This window comes from Lynx rufus, unplaced genomic scaffold, assembly GCF_022079265.1.
Source record: "Lynx rufus isolate CCGP_SWC_20201006 ecotype Redwood Valley unplaced genomic scaffold, mLynRuf1.p SCAF_12, whole genome shotgun sequence".
Taxonomy (NCBI): Eukaryota; Metazoa; Chordata; class Mammalia; order Carnivora; family Felidae; genus Lynx; species Lynx rufus.
The window spans coordinates 57,619,258-57,640,219 of record NW_025814826.1 but is presented as its reverse complement, the minus strand read 5'-3'; the positions used below and the strand labels follow the sequence as shown (position 1 = coordinate 57,640,219).

Here is a 20,962-nt window from a genome sequence, read left to right as displayed (position 1 = left end):
CTGCTGTGACACTTGTTTCCTTTTGTGTATTGAGACTTCCTTCTTGGGACATTCCCCAGTTCAGACCTCTGTTTGGTTTCATGAGTGCCCAGTGCTCCCGCACAGTTATTGAGAGTGTATTTGAGAGTGAGATGCTTTGGATTTTTATCTCCATTATTGAAAGATCCAGGAGATTTTAAGAAGGGAATGCTTCTTAAATTCCTGAAAAGAAAATCAACAAATCCAAGTCAATGGATATTTACTGAGCCCTAGCTTCTTAAGCTCAGCTCACCGAAAAATGACAGCCACGGTGGTATTTGTTGGGTGGGGATGTAGAGATGAGCTAGAAGTAATCCCTGCCTCTCACAGTCGTATGGCAAGGAAAGATCTGTACTTACACAAATATGATGTGATATGGTGGAAAATACTGCAAAAGAGGCACAGAGAGTTACTGGCAAGGGAGGATATTGCCAACTAAGGGAAGGCTCTATAAGGAGGTATTTAATTAAGCCTTTAGAGGTATGATTTTGCTAGACATGATTTTGTCAGATACTCACCGTTCATTTATTCATTCAGTAAATTGTCATGCGTCTCTTATGGGGCTCCGTACAAATCTGTGCCTCCCTGTCCTCTACCACAAAGGAAGAGAGAAGCAGGGACCTGAGTAGAGGCATCTGAAACGTGTGCACGTGGAAGTGGGGCACCTCGCCTCCACTCACGCTTCCTTGGTCAGCATGTGTCATGTTCCGTGCTTGCTTCCTTCAAGGGTGTAGAGACGTGCAGGACTGCCTTCCAGAGCCTGCAGGGGTAGGGAGTCTGGATATCTGCGGTAAGTGCTTATGTCTGCTGTAAGCATCGCAGGATGTGATGCACAATTTTACAGAACCACACTGGATGCTGTATTGATAGGGGACTGTAGGTGAACAAGAAAGAGCTGCAGTAAAGAGACTTTCCTAGGGAGGTTCTGCAGTGATCAAGGCAAGAGATGATGTCAGATAAGATTGATAGCCATGGGGGTAGTGAGTTGTCAGATTTTGGTTACATTTTCAAGGTAAAGACAATAGGGTTTGCCAGTGGGTTGTATCTGGGGTATGAGAAAAAGAAAAATCAAGCATGACTAGTATGGGTTTCAACCTGAACAACTACAAGAATGTATTTGTCATTAACTGAGATATAAGGGTCTGTAGAAAAAGAAGGTCGGGGGCAGAACATTAAGGGTTTGCTGTTAGCATGTTGAGATTGAACATAGTTATCAGACATCCAGGTGGAGATATTGAATAGGCAGTTGATATAGAAGTCTATATTTCAGGGCTAGGGTCTGGGCTGGGGTATCAATTTGGGATAGAATAGAAGTTATTCAAAGCTATAAACTAGATGAGATCCCAAGAGAGTGAGCATAGAGAGAGAGAAGAAAAGCCCAGGGCTCTCCAACACTATGAGGTCAGGGGGATGAAGATCCAGCAAAGATGTTGGAGAGGAAGGAGCAGCCAAGACACAGAAGAACGGTGAAGAGAGTGTGATATTATCCTGGAAGCCCAGTAGAGAGAGTGGGAGTGGTTATTATTTATGGTACACTCACTCTTTGTACAGTTCGTATCACCTCTTCAGCACCACATTCATGTAAGATAGGGTTAGTGTCATGTTACAGATCAGGAAAGCAAAGCTCAGAGTGAGGAAATGTATTCACAAGTATCTCAACGCCTTGTAATTCTCCAACTAGGATAATGGTCATAAAAGTTACAAAACTGATAAGATAGCTAGCTTATAGGTGGTGAAACCAAACCTCAAACGTTGATCCATCTGATCCATGCCTTCACGACTCCACACCAAGAGATCGTGTGCAAAAAAAAATCATTTTAAGAATGCTGTTCCTCAGATCTGAGGCTTAGACAGAATTAAAGGAAATTAAGATGAGTTGCAGAGAAGGAAACCTGTTAGAACCCGTGGATGTTTCTTCTGCATTCCAAGATTGATTTTCAAAGGAGACTTTTCTCCTTGTTCCTGCTAATCATAGTTTCTTAATGGAAATACGATGTGCTTTGAAATGGGATGATAATCTGACCCTCCCCGCCCCCTGTGGGGAGTCCATGGGCTAGCTGGGATGTAGGTGAACTGAACGCTGTGAAAGAACAAGGAGGAAACCCCGTTTACTAGAGTGAGCGAAGGCATCTAGCTCCCCGCTGACCACCTCTGGACACATTCAGTGAATAATTGATGCCGTGTCTCTTTGCCTTCCTTTTAAGAGTTTCTAATGATCAATCAGTGTTCAAAGTAACTCGTCATTGTGGCAAATAATAGCTCAGACTCCTGCCTTCTTCTTTTTTAGATCACGTACAAAATGAAGAAAACTATGCACAAGTTCTTGACAAGTTCGGAAGTAATTTTTTAAGTCGAGACAACCCAGACCTTGGCACTGCTTTCGTCAAGTTTTCTACTCTTACAAAGGAACTGTCCACACTGCTGAAAAATCTGGTAAGCCATTGCATAAGTGACTTCTAAAAATTTCAGCCAGACCAAAGTACAATAAGATCACGAAGAGAACAATTTAATAATCTTCTCCCCAGCCCCCCATCCTGGGGGTTAAACAAAATTAAAATTAAAAAAATTAAAAATGAAAAGCTTTTTAAAAGTCTCCGGTGTGGAGTCACGTGTAAAGAAAATACCATTGTAGAACTCCTAGATCCAGCTTCTAGCAGGGAAGATTTACGGAGTCAGAGAAGCTAGTTAACCTGAATTCTCTTCCCCATTCTACCATTGCCTTGGTTTGGGTTTTGTTTGAGATAATTTTTAGCGACTTTTGTTTTTTTATTAGTTGAAAGAGTGTTGATGATTTCTGTGTCAAACATACACTGGAAATCCACGTTGCAAGTGTTATACCTCACTTGTATGAAGACAAGCATGCATTTTGGTCCCTGACTTACAAATAATTAACCTCCCCAGTTCCTCACGTCATTTTAACCCCCCACCAAGAAAAAGATTTTGGGATTCAGGGGAATCCAGGGTTACAGAAGTTGATGACAAAAGGAATCCCTAAAAACCTGGGACGTGAGGGGTGTCTGGCTCCAGGAGGCAAACAGAGTTGGGACTGGGGCGGTCTCTTTGGCGATACTGCTGTCCGGATACCCGCCCTCACACCCTGTTCACACTGAGAAGGCTCTTTCTGTGTGGCATCACCACCCAGCCCTCCTTGTACATTAAATCAAGTCTCTCTTCTCCAGAGTCCCGGGAGATAGAGGCACAGGGAGGTTGGACAGTCCCAAAGGAAAACGATGCCATACTTTCCTTGGCTCTTTCCTGAAGACGGGCAGACTCTTCCTCTCCCCCAGTCTCTCAGTATTGCACCCTGGCCTCCTTTAAGAACTCAAGATGTCTTGGCCCTGGGTTAGTTGTCTTCTATCGATAGGCTTCTGTGACCTTATGGGAGAATCTTGTCACAGATCTGTTCAATACAAACAGCTAGTTTACAGACGAATACATACTCTTCGAAAAATGAAAACTGCCATTCTATAGTGTTTTAACCTGAATATTTGACCAATCAGAGTCTCCTTTTTTTTCCTCTCCTACTAGATGAATACATGTGTGTGTCTGTCTTCCTAACAGCTTAATTCTAATTTGTGGTTTATGCCATTGAGTTAGTCTCCTACAGTGACAGCTAATCTTAAAGAAAATGAAGATGGAGAATAGAAACAGGTCTTATTTCCAAAAACTTCAGGAACTTAGGACCAACATGTTCTTATACTTTGGGGTTTATTTGACAAATCCGTGATATCTCTGTAAATCTTAGATTATTTAAATCGCTTTTATTCGGAAGATGGCCCTCATTTCTCCTTCCTCTGGGTGCTGCCTGTCTTTCTGCTGATGGCCTTGCTCAAAGGCCATGTGGTGGGAAGAAGGGAAGTGAAGAAGCACTCTGACTATGCACGTGAGTAATTACTGGTAACAGACTTGCTCAGGGAGGAAGTTCTGTTTTCCCCCGAGGTGGGTATTTTCACAGGGGTGTCTTGCTAATAACCTTTAGTTTCCGGGACACCAAATGTATTTGGCTTCAGTCGAGACTCATCCCTTGCACATTTCCTGGACCAGTCCATTCCTCCACTTTCCTCCACTGTGGGTTCCTTCCCCAGCGTGTGCCGGCCCCACAACGCAGTGGTCACTCGTGGAACTCATGGAACATTCGTTGTCTGTATTTGTTTACCTAATACTGCGCTGACTTGCCACCATACAGAAACCACTGATATTTATTGAACGCCTTGTTGAACCTGGTAATGTGCATCATGTGTAGATTTCTTTTCTTTTTTTTTTTATGTTTGTATATTTGTGAGAGAGAGAGAGGGTGGGGGGCAGAGAGAGAAGGAGGCAGAGAGAATCCCGAGCAGGCTCCGAGCTGTCAGCAGTGTCCGACGCGGGACTTGAACCCACGAACCGTGAGATCATGACCTAAACCGATATCAGGAGTCGGATGACTCAGTGACTGAGCCACCCAGGTGCCCCAGTGTGTAGGTTTCTTATTTTACATCTTACAACAATCCTATGGTTGTTATACCTTCAATCCAGATGAGGGAGTTGAGGCACATCAGTATTTAACCTGTTCAGGGACACTGTTAATAAGCAGACGTGTACCCAAACATTCTGTCTGTGAGTCCATTGTCTCTATCACCCTACTCTGTTACACTGCCTCTATCACCCTACCTTGGTGATTGTGTTTCCCTGAGTAATGCTGATCTTGCTGGCTCCCTACACAAACTCCAAGCTGCAGGCCTTCTTCCTCCCTGGCTACTCTCCCTTAAGGGGTAAAAGTCTAAGAAATATCTGATAGAAATTGCTAGAAGACCCAGTTCGCGTAATTAAAAAAAATAAAAACTGACATTTTCTCTTTGAAGTTAGTGGTGGCATGCCTGATGAGGAAGCAGGTAAAAGAATCTGTTTGTACTATAGTTGGTTACTAAGGGAACGCTATTCTGACTGAATGAAAAGCCAGTCCCAGGAGTTTATACAACCTGACAACAGTTTCAGCAGCTTGCTGCTTCCCTTTTTATGTTCTGCCAGGAAAGGATAGAGCGAACCAGACAGGCTGATGCGGCCAAGCCTTGGAGCAGAGAGAGGGCTCAGAGGAAGCCACGCCCCAGGAGGGAGGGGCTTCTGGCCAGCTTGCAGCCCTCCAGCCCCCACATAAGAGTTTGGGGAGCATCCTGGAGCTTGTTAGAGCTCTAGAACACCCCCTGGGAACCAGTATTTCTCAGGAGGCTCTTGAAAAGCCTATTTTCTTAAGCTAGTGGAGTCTGGAAACTTAAGCAAGAATGGATACAGTTGGAATTCAGAGAGTAAGATAAAAGAAGGTACTTTGATATTTTTAGACTTTTCTAAATTGTATCCTCAGTGCAACCAGTAAATGCCAAATGTCTCTTGTGTTCCAAGGTCTGTGGTACATATGGAAAAATGTCATTTTCTAATAAAGGTAGTACTTACAATGGGCATTTTAATAGTTTTCATTAAAACATTACTTACTTTCACATAGAGGAAAAGGAAACGGTAGATTTGGGGGTCAGGTGTAGCTTTCTGCTTTCGACTAACTCTAGTTAGAGAAAAACTCTCATCGTGTTGCCTGTAAGTAATCGGTATTGGGAGTGTATTGCGTTGAGGGGGTTCTGAAGAGTTGGTTGGTCCTGAGAAATGTGACCCGCTAAGTGATGATAACTGTCTCTTCTCTGTTGGTTTGTCTTCATCTCCCAGCTTTCAGTGACTGTGGAAGGTGGGATGGCCAGGTGGGAAGTTATGTGAAAACCCCAAGAGCCGCAGGGATGCTGGCGCTAACATCAGACAGGGCTGGGGCTGGTTTCTGTTGTCTAGCTTCTGACTCCTAACTGACCGCCACCTGAGGACCCCAAAGAGAGTTGTCACTGTGGCTCTTTACCCTGTGAGCTCGTGCCAGAGTCGACGCACCAAGTCAGGTTTAAAGTAACTCACGTTTCCTGGGCGCCTGGGTGGCTCAGTAGGTTAAGCATCTGACTCTCGGTTTTGGCTCAGGTCATGATCTCACGGTTCGCGAGTTCAAGCCCCACGTTAGGCTTCATGCTGACGGTGCAGAGCCCGCTTGGGATGCTCCCTCTCCCCTCTCTCCCTGTCCCTACCCCACCTACACTCTCTCTCTCTTTCAAAATAAGTGAATAAACTTTAAAAATAATTTAAAAAAAAAAAAAAAAAAGCAACTTGCATTTCTTCCTGCCCTTCGCCTCCACATACCAGGCGATGTTTTTTGTAAAAAAGCTGTTTCACCTCACAACAGGCCGAGAGAGGCTGTGAAGGGTGGGGGGGATGTAGGGTCTCCATTGGACCTGCCAGCCCAGCTCCCCGCTTAGCAGGTTTACAGCCATAGGCAAATGGTTGAACTTGTAGGGCTAGTGTCCTGACCTGTACATAGCATTGCTGGTATCTGTTGTGTGGTAGTGATGGGACTTCATTGAGATCATGGAATCAGATCACCAAGCACACTACCTGACATGCGGAATTTACTTAACAAATACAAGCTTTTATTATTATTTACATCTTCTCATTTGATCTCTATGGCAACTCCCCAGGGTAAAGGCAGGTATAGAGAGTCCCATCCCATTTTACAGATAAATGCATCATATCTCCAAAAAAATAATATGCCTGGAAATAGTGGAGTTGGGGCTCGACCCCAGGTTCCCTGACATGCACTGTTTCAGCGATGTGCCCCCAGCAGCGACAGAGTGATGGCATTGCCTTTCTGTATGGGTTGTGGATACAGGTAGCCCACCTGGCTTGACTAGAACCTGTATGAATAGCCATCAACCCGTGTTTGTGTCTGTTTAGCTTGCAAAATTCTTTCTATCCGCATTTTCCCTTTCGTTTCCCCCACCAGTGAGTTATAATATACTAGAAAAAGAGTGTTAGCCAGTAGTTCACAAACTTGTGGTCTTAGGACCCCAGTCTTAAAAATGATCAAGGAGGGGCGCCTGGGTGGCTTGGTCGGTTGGGCGTCTGACTTCGGCTCAGGTCACGATCTCACGGTCCGTGAGTTCGAGCCCCGCGTCGGGCTCTGTGCTGACAGCTCAGAGCCTGGAGCCTGTTTCAGATTCTGTGTCTCCCTCTCTCTGTGCCCCTCCCCTGTTCATGCTCTGTCTCTGTCTCAAAAATAAATAAATGTTAAAAAAAAAAAAATGATCAAGGACACTGAAGAGTTCTTGCTAATGTGGACCATTTCTATCCATACTTACTGTATTAGAATTCAAAAGAGAAGTTTTGAAGTCTATTAATTCATTTTGTTGCAGTATGCCATTTGGGTGAAATAGACAAAAAAAATATAGCCTCACACAGGCCTGTACATTGCGAAGAGAAAGGAATACTTTACGAATTCAGGTGATCATCAGTATTCTTCTTTGATACTGTGTTAAAACTTGACAAGGGTTTGTTTCTTAAAAGTTAATAACAATGTCTGTGAATCTGAAACTGCGTGTGACAGGCTCACTTTATTCATTTCTGAGAAAATGTTTGCCAAATACCCATGTCTCAGTACCACAGTTTGTCAGCCATTCTTTCTTTCTTTTTTTTTTTTTTTAATTTTTTTTTTCAACGTTTATTTATTTTTGGGACAGAGAGAGACAGAGCATGAACGGGCGAGGGGCAGAGAGAGAGGGAGACACAGAATTGGAAACAGGCTCCAGGCTCTGAGCCATCAGCCCAGAGCCCGACGCGGGGCTCGAACTCACGGACCGCGAGATCGTGACCTGGCTGAAGTCGGACGCTTAACCGACTGCGCCACCCAGGCGCCCCTGTCAGCCATTCTTTCAAGGGGAAAAATGGTGTCCCCTTAAAAAGGTAACAGACAAAACTAGCTAGTTCAGCTAGCAACTCAAAATACTGCATAAGTGCTTTTTCTCAAGGTAACTGTCATGCTCTGGTATGCCTTGAAGGTAGTTTGTGTGTACTTCCTATTATATCAAACAGAATGTAAGAAAGATGTACTCAAGGGCTGATACATAATCAAATTAGTAATTTTTGCTGTTTCATCATGGGCATTCTTTATTTTTTTATTTTTTTAATGTTTATTTTTTTGAGAGAGAGACAGACAGACAGAGCATGAGCAGGGGAGGGGCAGAGAGAAAGGGAGACAAAGAATCCAAAGCAGACTCCAGGCTCTGAGCTGTCAGCACGGAGCATGACTTGGGGCTTGAGCTCTTGAGCTGTGAGATCATGACCCAAGCCAAAGTTGGATGCTTAACCAACTAAGCCACCCAGCCACCCCTCATCATGGGCATTCTTAAATGAAAATAGCCTTTTTTTTTTCTTTTTTTTTTTTACTGCAAGAGCATGACCATAAACAATACAGTGGCCTCGGTTGGTGTTCAGCAGTGCCATGATTCACATCAGGACACCATTGGTTTCACCTCCATTACTTTCGTGCTGTCAGTGCTAATGTCTAAACAGTGGGAAAGTCAGGTAAAATCTGTTAGTGCTATTATGAAAGTACTATTGACCTTTGGGACTTCTAGGGGTCTGTACCATGCCTTGGGGACCCCTGGCATAAGAAATCAAAGGCTTTGCTGTGATTCTGGCCCTGGCCCTGAATAGATTAACACTGCCTAAGTTACAAATGTGAATGTCCTCACTGGGAGAATGAGGAAGAGTTACCTTCCTTACCTGCCCTGTTCTTTTTTTTCTTTCTTTCTTTCTTTTTTTTTTTTTTGAGTGTTTATTTATTTTTGAGAACAGCCACATGTGGCGGGGAGGGGGGGCGGTTGCAGAGAAAGAGGGAAGGAGAGAATCCCAAGCAGGCTCCACACTGTCAGCACGGAGCCTGATGCAGGGCTCGATCTCACAAACCATGAGATCGTGACCTGAACCGAAATTGAGAGTCGGAAGCTTGACTGAGCCACCCGAGGCGCCCCACCTGCCCTGTTCTTGTATGAGGATTATCACACCACACAGGTGAGAAACTTTGCAAGCTGCCGAGTCCTGGAATCACACACAGTGGGCTATTACCGTATTAATAAGCTACATTAATATTAAAACCGCTGAGGCATTAATAGCCACTGCAGGAGACTTTATTTATGTATCTTTTCTTACTATAAAAAGAACACATGCCTAGTGGGGAAAATTGAGAATCCAAAGAGAAAATTGCTGTTTCTTTTTTATAGTCTCCCTTCCCAGAGATAACTGTCATTGATACTTGGGGTTTATCTTCCTAGTCCTCTTTCCTGCACCTCTTCTCCTCCAAATAGATGAAATCATATGTTCTAAGCAACTTGTATTTCACTAGATTTCTCTTAATGTTGGCGTTAGAGCATTTGCACTCTCCCTCATTGGGACGGATGACAGATTCAGAAGCTTGAGAGGGTGTACATTCCCAAAGAACCCATCATCCTTGACAGTTCAGCCTTTGTTCCCGTGGAGTCTTGTCCCGCCCCAGTGCCAGGACATCTGCCTGATGGCAGCCCAGGTGCTACGGCAGGAGGAGGACCCGGGACTTACTGTCCGGTGGGACTCCCCAAGTACGTTCCAGAAGGTCGTTTTTCTTTTGCTTCCTGTGTGCTTTTGACACCTTAAAATGAAAACAAGTTCCATAAAAGGGTGACATCCATCAAGATAACATTGCCATTTGTATATTTTTTCTGATTAAAGTCCAGGTCACCCAAAACTACCGAGGGGGTGGACCGATCCGAGAGGGAGGACAGATCCGTGGTTACCAGGGGTTAGAGAAGGGGTCAAGGGCATGACCGTAAAGGGGTAGCCTGAGGGAGTCCCTTTGTGTTGATGGAACAGTTCTCTGGCTGGGTGGTGGTGTGGTTGTGCTGACTTGTTCCTGTGGTAAAATGTCACAGAGCCATACACAGGCATACTAAAAAAATGACTGTATGCAGAAGCCCAGGTATCAGTGACGGTTATCTCTGGGAAAGGAGAATATAAAAGAGAAACCACAATCTTCTCTTTGGATTCTCAATTTTCCCCCACCAGGCATCTGTAGACTGGTTGATAGTCTTATCCCAGTGTTGCTTCCCAGGTTTTGATAATGTCCTGTGTAAGCTGTTAACTTTGTAAGGTCTGTGTAAGTTGTTAACTTTGGGGGAAGCTCGTTGAGGGTACAGGGGCCCTCTCTGTACTGTTTTTGCAACTTAGTGCTGAGTCTGTGATTTTTTCCAAAATGGAAAGTTAAAGTATAAATCATCGAATTCTAGTCAGGGAAACAAAGTGGGGAAAAACCTTGAATGATACAGCTACCGTTACATGAAAATTTCAATGTGAAACCAATGTGCAGAGCAAAACTCAAACCCTCTCTTCTCTGCCATGCCCTCAGATCTGTACTCCCACTTTCTTTGCCCCCACCCCCCCCTTTTTTTTTTACAGGTTTTCTAAACCAGTCTTTGTCCGTGTCTTCAGTTGCTCCCTCTAGTCAGAGTGCTTTTTGTGGTCACTGTTCCCAAAACATGAAGTGATGAGCTCTTTCCCCTCAGCAGGGAGTCTTTGTCGTGTGTGAATACGCCTAGGGAATGCTGCCTCTTAGTGGAGAGAAGCCAGTGCGATGTGGACAGGATGTATTTTGTTGATGTTTGTTAAGATGTGTGAGGCCAGATTACAAGTGCCTGGGCTTTTATGCGAAGTACTTGTCATATAATCTGGTCCATAAGCATATGCTTAGTAGAGAGTAGCATTTAAAAAAATATATTAGAAATATTTCTTTAGATGACTTAACCAATCTCTCTGAATTCATCCTTCTTCCTGTTAAAGATGCTTTTGTAACCAAAGCCAGCTCCAGACATAACAAATCACTTGTTGTTTCTGGATTATAAACTATTTCTTGCTTCCATGCCTTTATACCTTCCGTTCCTTCTCCTTTTAATGTCATTTAGTAGTTAATGTACATAGAGTAGATAAAGGCTTTCTTTACAATGCAGCTTCCTTGTTTAAAAAAAAAAGGAAGAAAGGAAAGCAGGATGATCTTTTAGAGTTTTAGCTTTTTCTAAATATTTTTTGTTATTCATCTGATTAAATACATAGAACCTAAATTATGTTCAATTTTTTCTTTTGCTTTTTCTTTTTTTTTTTTTTTTTTTTTTAAGTCATTGGAAAGAAAGACGTAAAAGCATTGCTTGCTAAATGGTGCCAGATCTGCTCTCTGGCCAGCAGCAGGCCACCGTTCCTGGTGGCTCAGTCGGTTAAGCGTCTGATTTCGGCTCAAGTCATGATCTCCTGGTTCATGAGTTCGAGCCCCTCGTCAGGTTCTGTGCTGACAGCTTGGAGCCCGGGACCTGTTTGGATTCTGTGTCTGCCTCTCTCTCTGTTCCTCCCCTGCTCACACTCTGTCTCTCAAAAATAAATAAAGATTAAAAAAGAAGAAGAAGAAGAAGTTAAGGAGTCAACAGTAAATTGCATCCATTTAATCACCAAGCCACCAAATGGGACGGGAAAGGAGTAACTGGTGGGTTGAAATAGATTCTCAGTGGGTAAGGTAAACTATTTGAACCGTACCCCAACCCCCCCAGTGCGGCAACAGTGTTAGGAAATATATGTAAATCCTCTTTTTAAAGGAGGTACCCAGAAGGATTCTGGTCCAGCCAGGACTGTCCATGCCTTCTCTTCCCTGAGCCTCTGGACAGTTCTGTAACTTGCGAAAGATCCTCAGTCTCTCTTTTAACAGTTAGAGGACCGTTATTGCTTCAGAGCTATTGAAGCACAAGAAAGATTTCTCCAGCTACATAGCATTTCCCGTGTGCAATCTCTAACTACAGGGTATGTGGTCGAGTTAAGGATTTGTTTAGTGTTCAATTTTTTTTCTTTTCTTCCCCCTCAACTGAGAATAGCTAAGAAATATACAGGTTGGACCTGGATTTATAGCTAATCAATTATTTCTCAGGTTCTTTGAAATACTGAAAAACGTAGAGGGCGTGAGTTTGCTCAACAGTCCATTGGTAGCCCCTGGGTACCCTGGATTATAGAATACAACTTAACAACCTTCTTTGCAGAAGAGTCATCCGTAATTGGAAGGTTTTAGCATTTCATCTGCCAGACATCCCCCCATGTCCTGACGGGCTTCCCTGGCAGTTACTATCGTGAGAGCTATCCATGTGGGTAAGAAGGAGATTTCCTTTTTCTCTTCCATTGTAAAAGTTGTACGTGTTTACTATAAAAATGTGAGAAATAGGGGACAAAATAAAATAAAGGTAATTCTACCATTCTAACGCCTGTTAATGCCAATAATATACCATGCCCTTTGAAACAATTTTATAGATTTGTACACGAGAAACTGATAAAATTCAGAATTTTACAGATTCCAGAGTGGTGGTAGGGTGCATATGCCACATATTAGATAACATCCCTCCCACCAGCACCCCATGACTTTTCAGGCAGGTCCTCATAATTAAATGCAATCAGTCTGTTTTCTGCAGTGGAACCTGTGAATGTTTACATGAAGTAAGAAAAGACTCTGAAGGGTGCCACCAAGGTTCAGGTCAGAGCTTACAACCACCTGAATTCACGTTAGATCAGGTTTTGTTGCCCAATGACTTTAAAAAACAAAACAAAACAAAACAAACCTTGTTATTATACATATGCTTTGCAAACCTTATTTGAAGCCTGTTGGCTGTCTGGGACTATATAGATAAAATCGGAAAAATCACTTTAACAAGCTACATAGTATAAACCATAGTTGTATGGTTCATTGTATAATGTTCATTGTATAAACCATAGATTCCCTATATAAAAATTGAATTTTACATTCATCAGTGCAGGTGTACCTTGTCTTAAATACATCCAATATACGGAAGTCCTGTGGTATCCCCAGCCTGAATTTAAAAATGATTTATTTTTCTTTTGGCTTTTTTTTTCTTTTAAGGATTAACATTAAAAAGAGTGTAAATAGGAAGTTCAAATAATGCATTTTTTTTTAAATATTTTTTTTTAACATTTATTTATCTTTGAGACAGAGAGACAGAGCATGAATGGGGGAGGGGCAGAGAGAGAGGGAGACACAGAATCTGAAACAGGCTCCATCCAGGCTCTGAGCTGTTAGCACAGAGCCTGATGCAGGGCTCGAACTCATGGACCGTGAGATCATGACCTGAGCCGAAGTCGGCCGCTCAACCGACTGAGCCACCCAGGCGCCCCTCAAATAATGCATTTTTAATGTCTATTTATTTTGAGAGAGAGTGCACGGATGAGAGTGGCGGGGGGGGGGGGGGGAGAGAGAGAGAGAGGGAGGAGGGAGGGAATCCCAAGCAGACTCCACATTCATCATGGAGCCCAACTCAGGACTCGGTCTCACAACCACGATTATCACCACCTGAGCCAAAATCAAGAGTGGGTACTTAAGCGACTGAGCCACCCACATGCCCCTCAAATAATGCATTTTAAATAGGATTGAATTTTCATCTTGAGAATTTTGCATGCAGTGAATAACACTTTTCAAAATGTTTTAAATGTGTGTGTTTGTGGCTTTGTTTGTGGCTGTCCAGTGTTACTCCACTTGAAACAGACTCACAAAACAGCTTCTCGGTGCTAGCAGAGGCTTATGTGTGAGAGTCGTGGTTCTGTGAGAGAGGAAGGAAGGAAAAGCAAGCAGCATGGAGGAAGGAGAAGGAAAACAGTCACTTGTTGGAGGAGAAAGTTTCATTAGCAGTAAGAGAAGACTGGGCATGGAGGGGAAGGCTTCAGATTTCACCCTGGAATGCTCTGGGCCCCTAATATTTGCTTATCAGTATCTCTCTTAAACAAAGCTAGAGCTGGTCTCACCCTCGGGGTCTTCAGATGGGAGTTTTCATTATTCTTATGGTTAAATTTTATTTATATAAATAATACTGGTAACAGTAGTGTATCCAAAGAGCTGACTATATCCCAGACACCGTTATAAGCACTCACGTGTTATACTAGCCAGAAGGGGCTAGAATGTGCAGCAGTCGTAAATTCACCCCCAGATCTCCGTGGCTTAACAGAGGGAGGGGTTCCTTCCTCCTCACATCCCATGTCTACCAGGGGGGTCTGCTCCACACGCTAAGTCATTCAGAGACCAAGGGCCCATCACTGCAGGGTTTGCTACGGCGGGGGAGAGGAGAGAGCACCACGTGCAGGCTCGTCACTGCTTCCCCTGGTGTGTTGGTTCCCCACCTTAAACTGTGTTCTTAGCCCCACTGGCAGGGGACAGGAAATAGAAGGGAGCAAATAGAGTATTTGGTGAGTGATGCCATTTCTGCCTCGTTACTCTTGACATCAACCCTACCCGGTAGTAGCCATTATTATCCTTACTGAACGGTTGGGGAAACTGAGACACAGAGTGCTGGGGTAGATATCATTCAAACCTGGGTGGTCTCCTCCAGACCCCCATGCTTTGAAGAACACTGGACTGCCTCTCAAGGTGTCAGAATCCTTTTATGGATATAAAGTAAAGCATACTTTTAATTCATTTAAGTAAAAAGGTTGATTTAAAGGACAACAAGCACAAGAGTGGCAGAGACGGTACAAGGGTAAGACGCACACTGTCGGGAGGTAGCTAGCCTTGGGTCTGCATGATCTCGGTCCCAGAAGCCTCCAGAGCTCCTTTTCCAAGCCCAAATCTGGAGCCTGTTGTGAAAAGCAAATGCGGATGTTTTCCTTTGTTCAGAGAATTCTGCCAAAGTCAGCTTCACACTCACGCCTCTGACCTCTCCCCCTCTTCCTCGATTTCCCGTTCTCCGTGTCCGGCCTGACCTCTTATCTTACCTGGACTCTGCCATTCCTCTCCCTGCCTCACATTAAGTGTTCTCGGTTGAACTGGGTTTCGGTTCCTCTGGCAGAATGTCGCCCCCGAGTCTCTCCTCACCTCCGCTTCCTGTAGCCTCCCAATGAGGCAACCCGCTCCACACCCAGACTTTTGGGCAGGTACCACAGCCCAGCTAGGGCACCTTCCTCTGGGCCGATGTCAGCCAGCACCAGGGAACACGGATTTGTGACGGGAGTGTGGCTGGGTTTCAGGCACCACTTGAATAAGCCAGGTTGATGCTTTGAGCTCTGTACACTCTGTGCAACCGTGTGCAGGGGCCGTGCCGGGCCCAGTGCATCTAACTCCCTCTTGTCTGGGAACATGAGTATCAGGGCCTGAGATGCCTTTTCCTACAAGTTTTCCCTGAAATACTAATCCCATGCTGCCCTCTTTTTTTATTTAAGTTTGTTTGTTTGCTTATTTATTTATTTAATGAGAGAGGGAGAGAGAATGTGTGCGTGTGAGCAGGGAAGGGGCAGAGAGAGAGAGAGAGAGAGAGAGAGAGAGAGAGAGAATCCCAAGCACTGACAGCGTGGAGCCTGATGTGGGGCTCGATCTCACAATCTGTGAGATCATGACCTGAGCCGAAATCAAGAGTCAGACGGTTAACCCACTGAGTCACCCAGGCGCCCCCCCATGCCGCCTTCTTTGACAAGAGTTCTGGATTGAAAAGCACTACATAATTGCCCTTGGGGATTTACAGTGTACATTTGTATATTAAAGACTTGGAGACATCCTGTTATTAGAGACCTGACCAGTTCAGTGTTTTTTGAAACTTCCTTGATCACAAACATTCTTGTATAAGAAACTTTGACTTCCCATGGAACCACCTTGAGACGTACTGATCGAGATGTTTTCTGGATCAGGTGATCCATTTCATGTGTTGTTGTTTATTTGTTTTAATTTTATTCCACTTTATATCTGTTCTTCTAGAATTTATTTCTTATTTGCATTTCAGTGTGTAATTTCTGATTATTTAAGCTGGTGGCTTCTTTATACCTTGCTTCTTTAAGATTATACCCTTTGGTGCCTTTTGGTGCCATTAGGTTTAACATGAAGAAACCCCTTGCTGATCCGGTCTTGAACTAGCCGCTTACATCTTCCACCAAATATGAACAGGCCCTTTGATTGACTGGTTGTCTAGCCGTGTCAAGCAATTGACAGTTCAGAGAGCTGGCAGAGTGCATGACTTTGAAGCCAGGTAAAACTGAGTTCACGTTTCTGTTCCCTCGTGTCTCAAGCTGGGTCACTAGAGGCAGAATCATTTATTCATTCACTCCCTCATTTATTCACCCAGAAAGCAAGGACATCAAAAGAGGCTTCCCAGAAGAGACACCCTTGAACTAGGCCATAAATAATTAATAGATATTTATAAAACTATTCTCTTAGGCTTGCAGATGCATGTTTCCTTAAATAGAAGCATTAAACAGCATTAAGCTTTGGTTGATACATTTGGTATTTAGAGAGTCAGGTGAAAGTTTGTACTTCAGGTTTTTGTTCCCCCCCCCCCCCCACCGCCCCAAGATTTTCTAAATTGTGGTCCTGACTTAGCTAGTATTTACCAAATGTCCATTCTGTTCCAGGCTCTGTGCTGAGCTTGACGATTACTTCCATTCAACAGACTGCTTATACAGACTCTTTTAATAGTTTACACTAAAGTACTTCATTTTATTTTATTTATTTATTTATTTATTTATTTATTTATCTTAATGTTTTTATTTATTTTTGAGACAGAGAGAGACAGAGCATGAGCAGGGAAGGGGCAGAGAGAGAGGGAGACACAGAATCAGAAGCAGGCTCCAGGCTCTGAGCCATCAGCACAGAGCCCAGTGTGGGGCTCCAACTCACGGACTGTGAGATCATGACCTGAGCCGAAGTCGGATGCTCAACCGACTGAGCCACCCATGTGCCCCAAGCACTTCATTTTATAAGGAAGGATGGACGTGGGGATGGTTCCAGATTTTTTAGACTTCCTGCTTTTTGCTGCCTGCAAGTAGAGAAAACTTTTTTTGGCATCATTTGGCATCACAGGCATAATATCCAAGATTTCTTTTTTCTGCAAGGGTGGCCTGGAACTATAGCAACCGGTGGTGAATATTACAGCCACCATTGAGGTAAATTATTTGAATTCTAACATTTTCAGAGAGGGTGGAGCAAAGTGAGTCTTAATTAAAGCACAAGATGTGGACCAAGCAGACAGAGTGGGGAGTCCAGGCGAAGAGGGCACTGCTTCTCTGCTTTTCTACCAGTTAAATGAACACAGTGTCTACAGTAAGAAATCCCTGTGTCCTCCTGGTGTCGTACGTGGTGGGCCCCGAGTGCTTGTGCTCACTTATTTTGTTAAATTTTTTAATTTGTCAGGAAAGTGCTTAAAAGCGTGTTGTTGTCAAACATACAGTGTGTGATAAAGATGTTCAGTGAAGGCAAGGAAAATGTAATTTGATGTCACCTACCGTAGGCTTTTGTTCTAGTTTAAACACAGCAAATTGTAGATGACGTGCGTGGAAATGAAATTACGGGTCTGAAAGTTGATCGTGAACCAGCCGATTAATCGTTTCAAGCACAGTAGAGAAATCGTTAGGGCCGAGATGTCTCTTCAAACCAAGGCCCAGCTGCCCAGGCCTTTCTTCCTTTTGCTTCCCCGTTTATCTTGGGCTTACAAGTCGTAGCCGCTCCCCCTTTTGTTATAATTATCCTCAGATGAAGTCAGATGCTGCAGATCGTACAAAGAAAAAAAGAGTGCTTTCATTTTCATCCTTGATGTAGGAGATGATGTTAAATCTAACCCCTCATTTACTTAAATGGAATTAGACAAAACATAATTGCATTATTTTACATTAAGGAATTCTCCTATTCCCAGATACTCCTACGCCTACCCATTTTTCTCTGTGAAACTTCCAGTGGAACTGTATTTTCTGCCAAATTCAGTCTTGTCGGTTCCTGAGGCCTGTAACGTCATGGCTTGATTTGGTTCCCCTTTTCCTTAGGTCTTCCCCAAGCCACCCAGAGCAGTCATTCCTGTGCTTTTTCTCCTGGTAATTATGGCTGAGACCCACCTCTGTTCTGTTTTCGTGGTAACTGTGCCTTGGCGATTTCCATGTGTTGACTGCAGGTGTTCCTTCTCTAAAGGAACTTGGGTTCTCCTTCCCCTTTGACTTTGGACAGCTGCTGTTAGTGTAAAGCAGTTCATGCCCCAACTGGACCTTGCACCCAACCCATCACGCCTAGAGAGCTGGTTTCAGCCTGGGCCATTGGGCCCCACCCGCAGAGTGTCTGGTTAATTAGGGTTGAGACTGGATTTCTAACAAGTTCTGGGTGATGCAAACACTATTGTTCCCAAGACCACACTTGGGAGACCACTAGGAAGGGCGGTCACTCTGGACAGAGGTATAGAATTCCCTAATGTTACAAAGAAGCTGTCATTTTTCCTGCCAGATTCACTCCCTCATTATTTTTACTTCTATACCTGCCATCTGGTTTCTATGTTGTATTAATACGTCAAATAACAAGTTGAGTGAGAAATAAATTGCTGGTTGATTATATCGCCCTCTTGTGTTTCTGTGTCATATTTCTTTTTAATACTATTCTGAATAAAAAATACCAGTTCATTGCTGAAAACTTAGGAAATACAGGGGGAAAAACCCTGAAATAAAAGTCACTGATAACCTTACAATTCACTGTTTACGGGTTGAGATCTATCTATCTGTATCTTCTTTTTTTTTTAATTTTCTTTCTTTAACATTTATTTATTATTGAGAGACAGCATGAGCATGGGAGGGGCAGAGAGAGAGGGAGACACGAAACCCGAAGCAGACTCCAGGCTCCGAGCTGTTAGCACAGAGCCTGACGCAGGGCTCAAACTCACAAACCGTGAGATCATGACCTGAGCTGAAGTCCGTCACTCAACTGACTGAGCCACCCAGGTGCCCCTGTCTATCTGTATCTTCTAATCTCATTCCTATTTATAAATCTTTTCTTATATGTGTATTTATTGTCATAATTTTTTAACCACATTCGTTTCATACTATAGTGCTGTTTTATAACCTGATTTTTCACTTGTTTATACATTTTGAAAATGTTTTCCTGTTTTGGAAAGGAAGACTGTAGCCTCGGATCTTTGCTTACTTGGAAGCATACAGCCTTTTAAAACAGAACTACCATGGTTGAGATGGGATCAGGAGCCTAGACCCTCTTGGGGGTGGGGACAGGGCCACATCCTGCCCAGGAGACAGCATGAGCATTTCCCTCTGGCTTTTCTCACCCGGGTCGTCTGGATTTCTTTCTGGTGTGTTTAGTCGTATCTCAGTATCTCATCCTAGGCTCTGAGAGTACTGTCCCTGGAAGGTATATTAGAGACCTTGTAGACCTCGTTTTATCAGTGGCAGAAATGAGAAGTGACCGGCCTGTACCCACACAGCCAGGTGGAAGCAGGTTCAGGTCTAGAACACTCTTCTTCTCCAGTTGTCAAAGCCAGGCAGCTGCTGGATGGAAGGTACCTTTGGTCCTTCACCCCCAACCACATAGTGGGAGCAGTTCTCATCTCCCGTCCCTCTCCTGAATCCGCCGTCACCTCCCCGACTTCTAATCTGGAAGTGCAGAGTGCTCCGGGAAGACCAAAACTCGTTCACATTCTGTAATACTTCTGAGTCTCAGAATAACTTTTCTGGTATGGAGAGGAATTCATTTGTTTAGCCATTTACTCAGTCAACACGCGTTTTATTTAAGGAATCTACACTCTGCTAGGGGTTGGATGTAACACAGTGGTGGGTGAAACAGCCATAGCTCCTGCCTTCAAGAAGCTTTGCTCTAGACACTAAAGAAACCGTCAGATGGTTGTCAAATGCATTGTTCTCTGAAAGTGAGCCTATTCTGCCTAGTTAAGACTCAGGGGAGATCAGAGAGGAGAGACCTATGTAGAAATGTGCTCAACACCTCACTGAGGAGGAGGCATGGAGCCTAGACTAGGAGGCTCTTTGCCAGGAGCCAACGGAAGACTGTTCCAGACTGATGGTAAAGCATGTATATGCTTGAGAGCTTGATGAATCAAGAACCAGAAGGGCCGGCATGGTTGATGGGCGGGGAAAGGGTAGAGGGGCTTCAGACTGGTTGCCAGGGCCAGACTTAAATTGTGAGGTTGGATTTGAATCCAGTCCATGGGAAGCCATTGATGGGTTTCACGTAGGAGAGTGATATGACCTGACAATCATTTTAAAAGATCACTGGAACAACAGGACTCAGGAAATGAGGATGGCCTTTGGAGTCAGTAAAAACCTTAATTAAGACTCTGACCATCCGCTTAGTCACTGTTTGACCTTAGGCAAGTTACTTGACCTCTCTGAGCCTGTTTCCTCAATTGGGTGAGGCTAAGATACATCTTACTGAGTTGTTGTGAGCAATAACTTCAGGTAACATACGTTAAACACAGTACCATCTGTCATTTTAATAACTCTAATTCAGGCTGATTTGCCTGGATTAGAGCATGGTGTATAATGGGATGCATTACCTTACAGTTTGTAGAGACTCCCTTGCGGGATGAGGCAGGGAAACAAGAAGCTTGGAGGGAATGTGGTGCAACATGAAGGACGTTCGGGAGTCCTGCCAACCTCCGTCCCAGCCTCAAAAGACCTATTCCAGTATCTAAAATGCCATCGTTGTATTTTTTCCACCACTGCGGCTGAGCTGTTCAAGTGTGAGACAGTAAACCTAGTTACGTTTTATTAAGAGTCTGTGTTGTGCAGCGTTTTGCACACATAGCACCCGGCGTCTACACGGCAACACCCTCAGCATCGTATGGAGGCAGCCTTATCATTGCCACTATAAGGAAGGAGACTGAATCTCTAAGAGGTTGAATGACTAAATCTCTAAATCTCTGAAAGGTTGAATGACTTGTCCAAGCACACGCTTGGCTAAGTGTGTGCCGCCTGTTGATCGTGTGAGTGCTGGGCACTCCAGCAGCTGTGAAGTGTAAGCTGTTACAAATGCCTGAGCAGTGGGTGAGGTGGGAACATTAAGTCTCATCTGCGTGGGAATTGTAAGTGCCCTCAAAGCAGTATTGTTTCCCCTTGAAGCATATGCAACCGAATACAATAAAGCTTAGTTTAGTAGGTCGGTAATGGCTGATAATAATAGTCTGTATGTGTATGCAGTATATTATAATCTTTGAAACATTCCGATAATCGGGGGCGCCTGGGTGGCTCAGTCGGTTGGGTGTCTGACTCTTGATTTCAGTTCAGGTCA

At 44.0% G+C, this 20,962-nt stretch overlaps 1 protein-coding gene across 1 annotated transcript in view; it reads left to right on the top strand.

Annotated features, from left to right (window-relative positions):
• ASAP1 (ArfGAP with SH3 domain, ankyrin repeat and PH domain 1) overlaps nucleotides 1–20,962 on the top strand; it is a 313,489-nt gene that overhangs the window by 185,548 nt on the left and 106,979 nt on the right. The window contains exon 4 of the mRNA XM_047074194.1: nucleotides 2,306–2,451. Coding sequence (XP_046930150.1) covers nucleotides 2,306–2,451 — 146 coding nt within the window. The remainder of the gene's footprint in view (nucleotides 1–2,305; nucleotides 2,452–20,962) is intronic.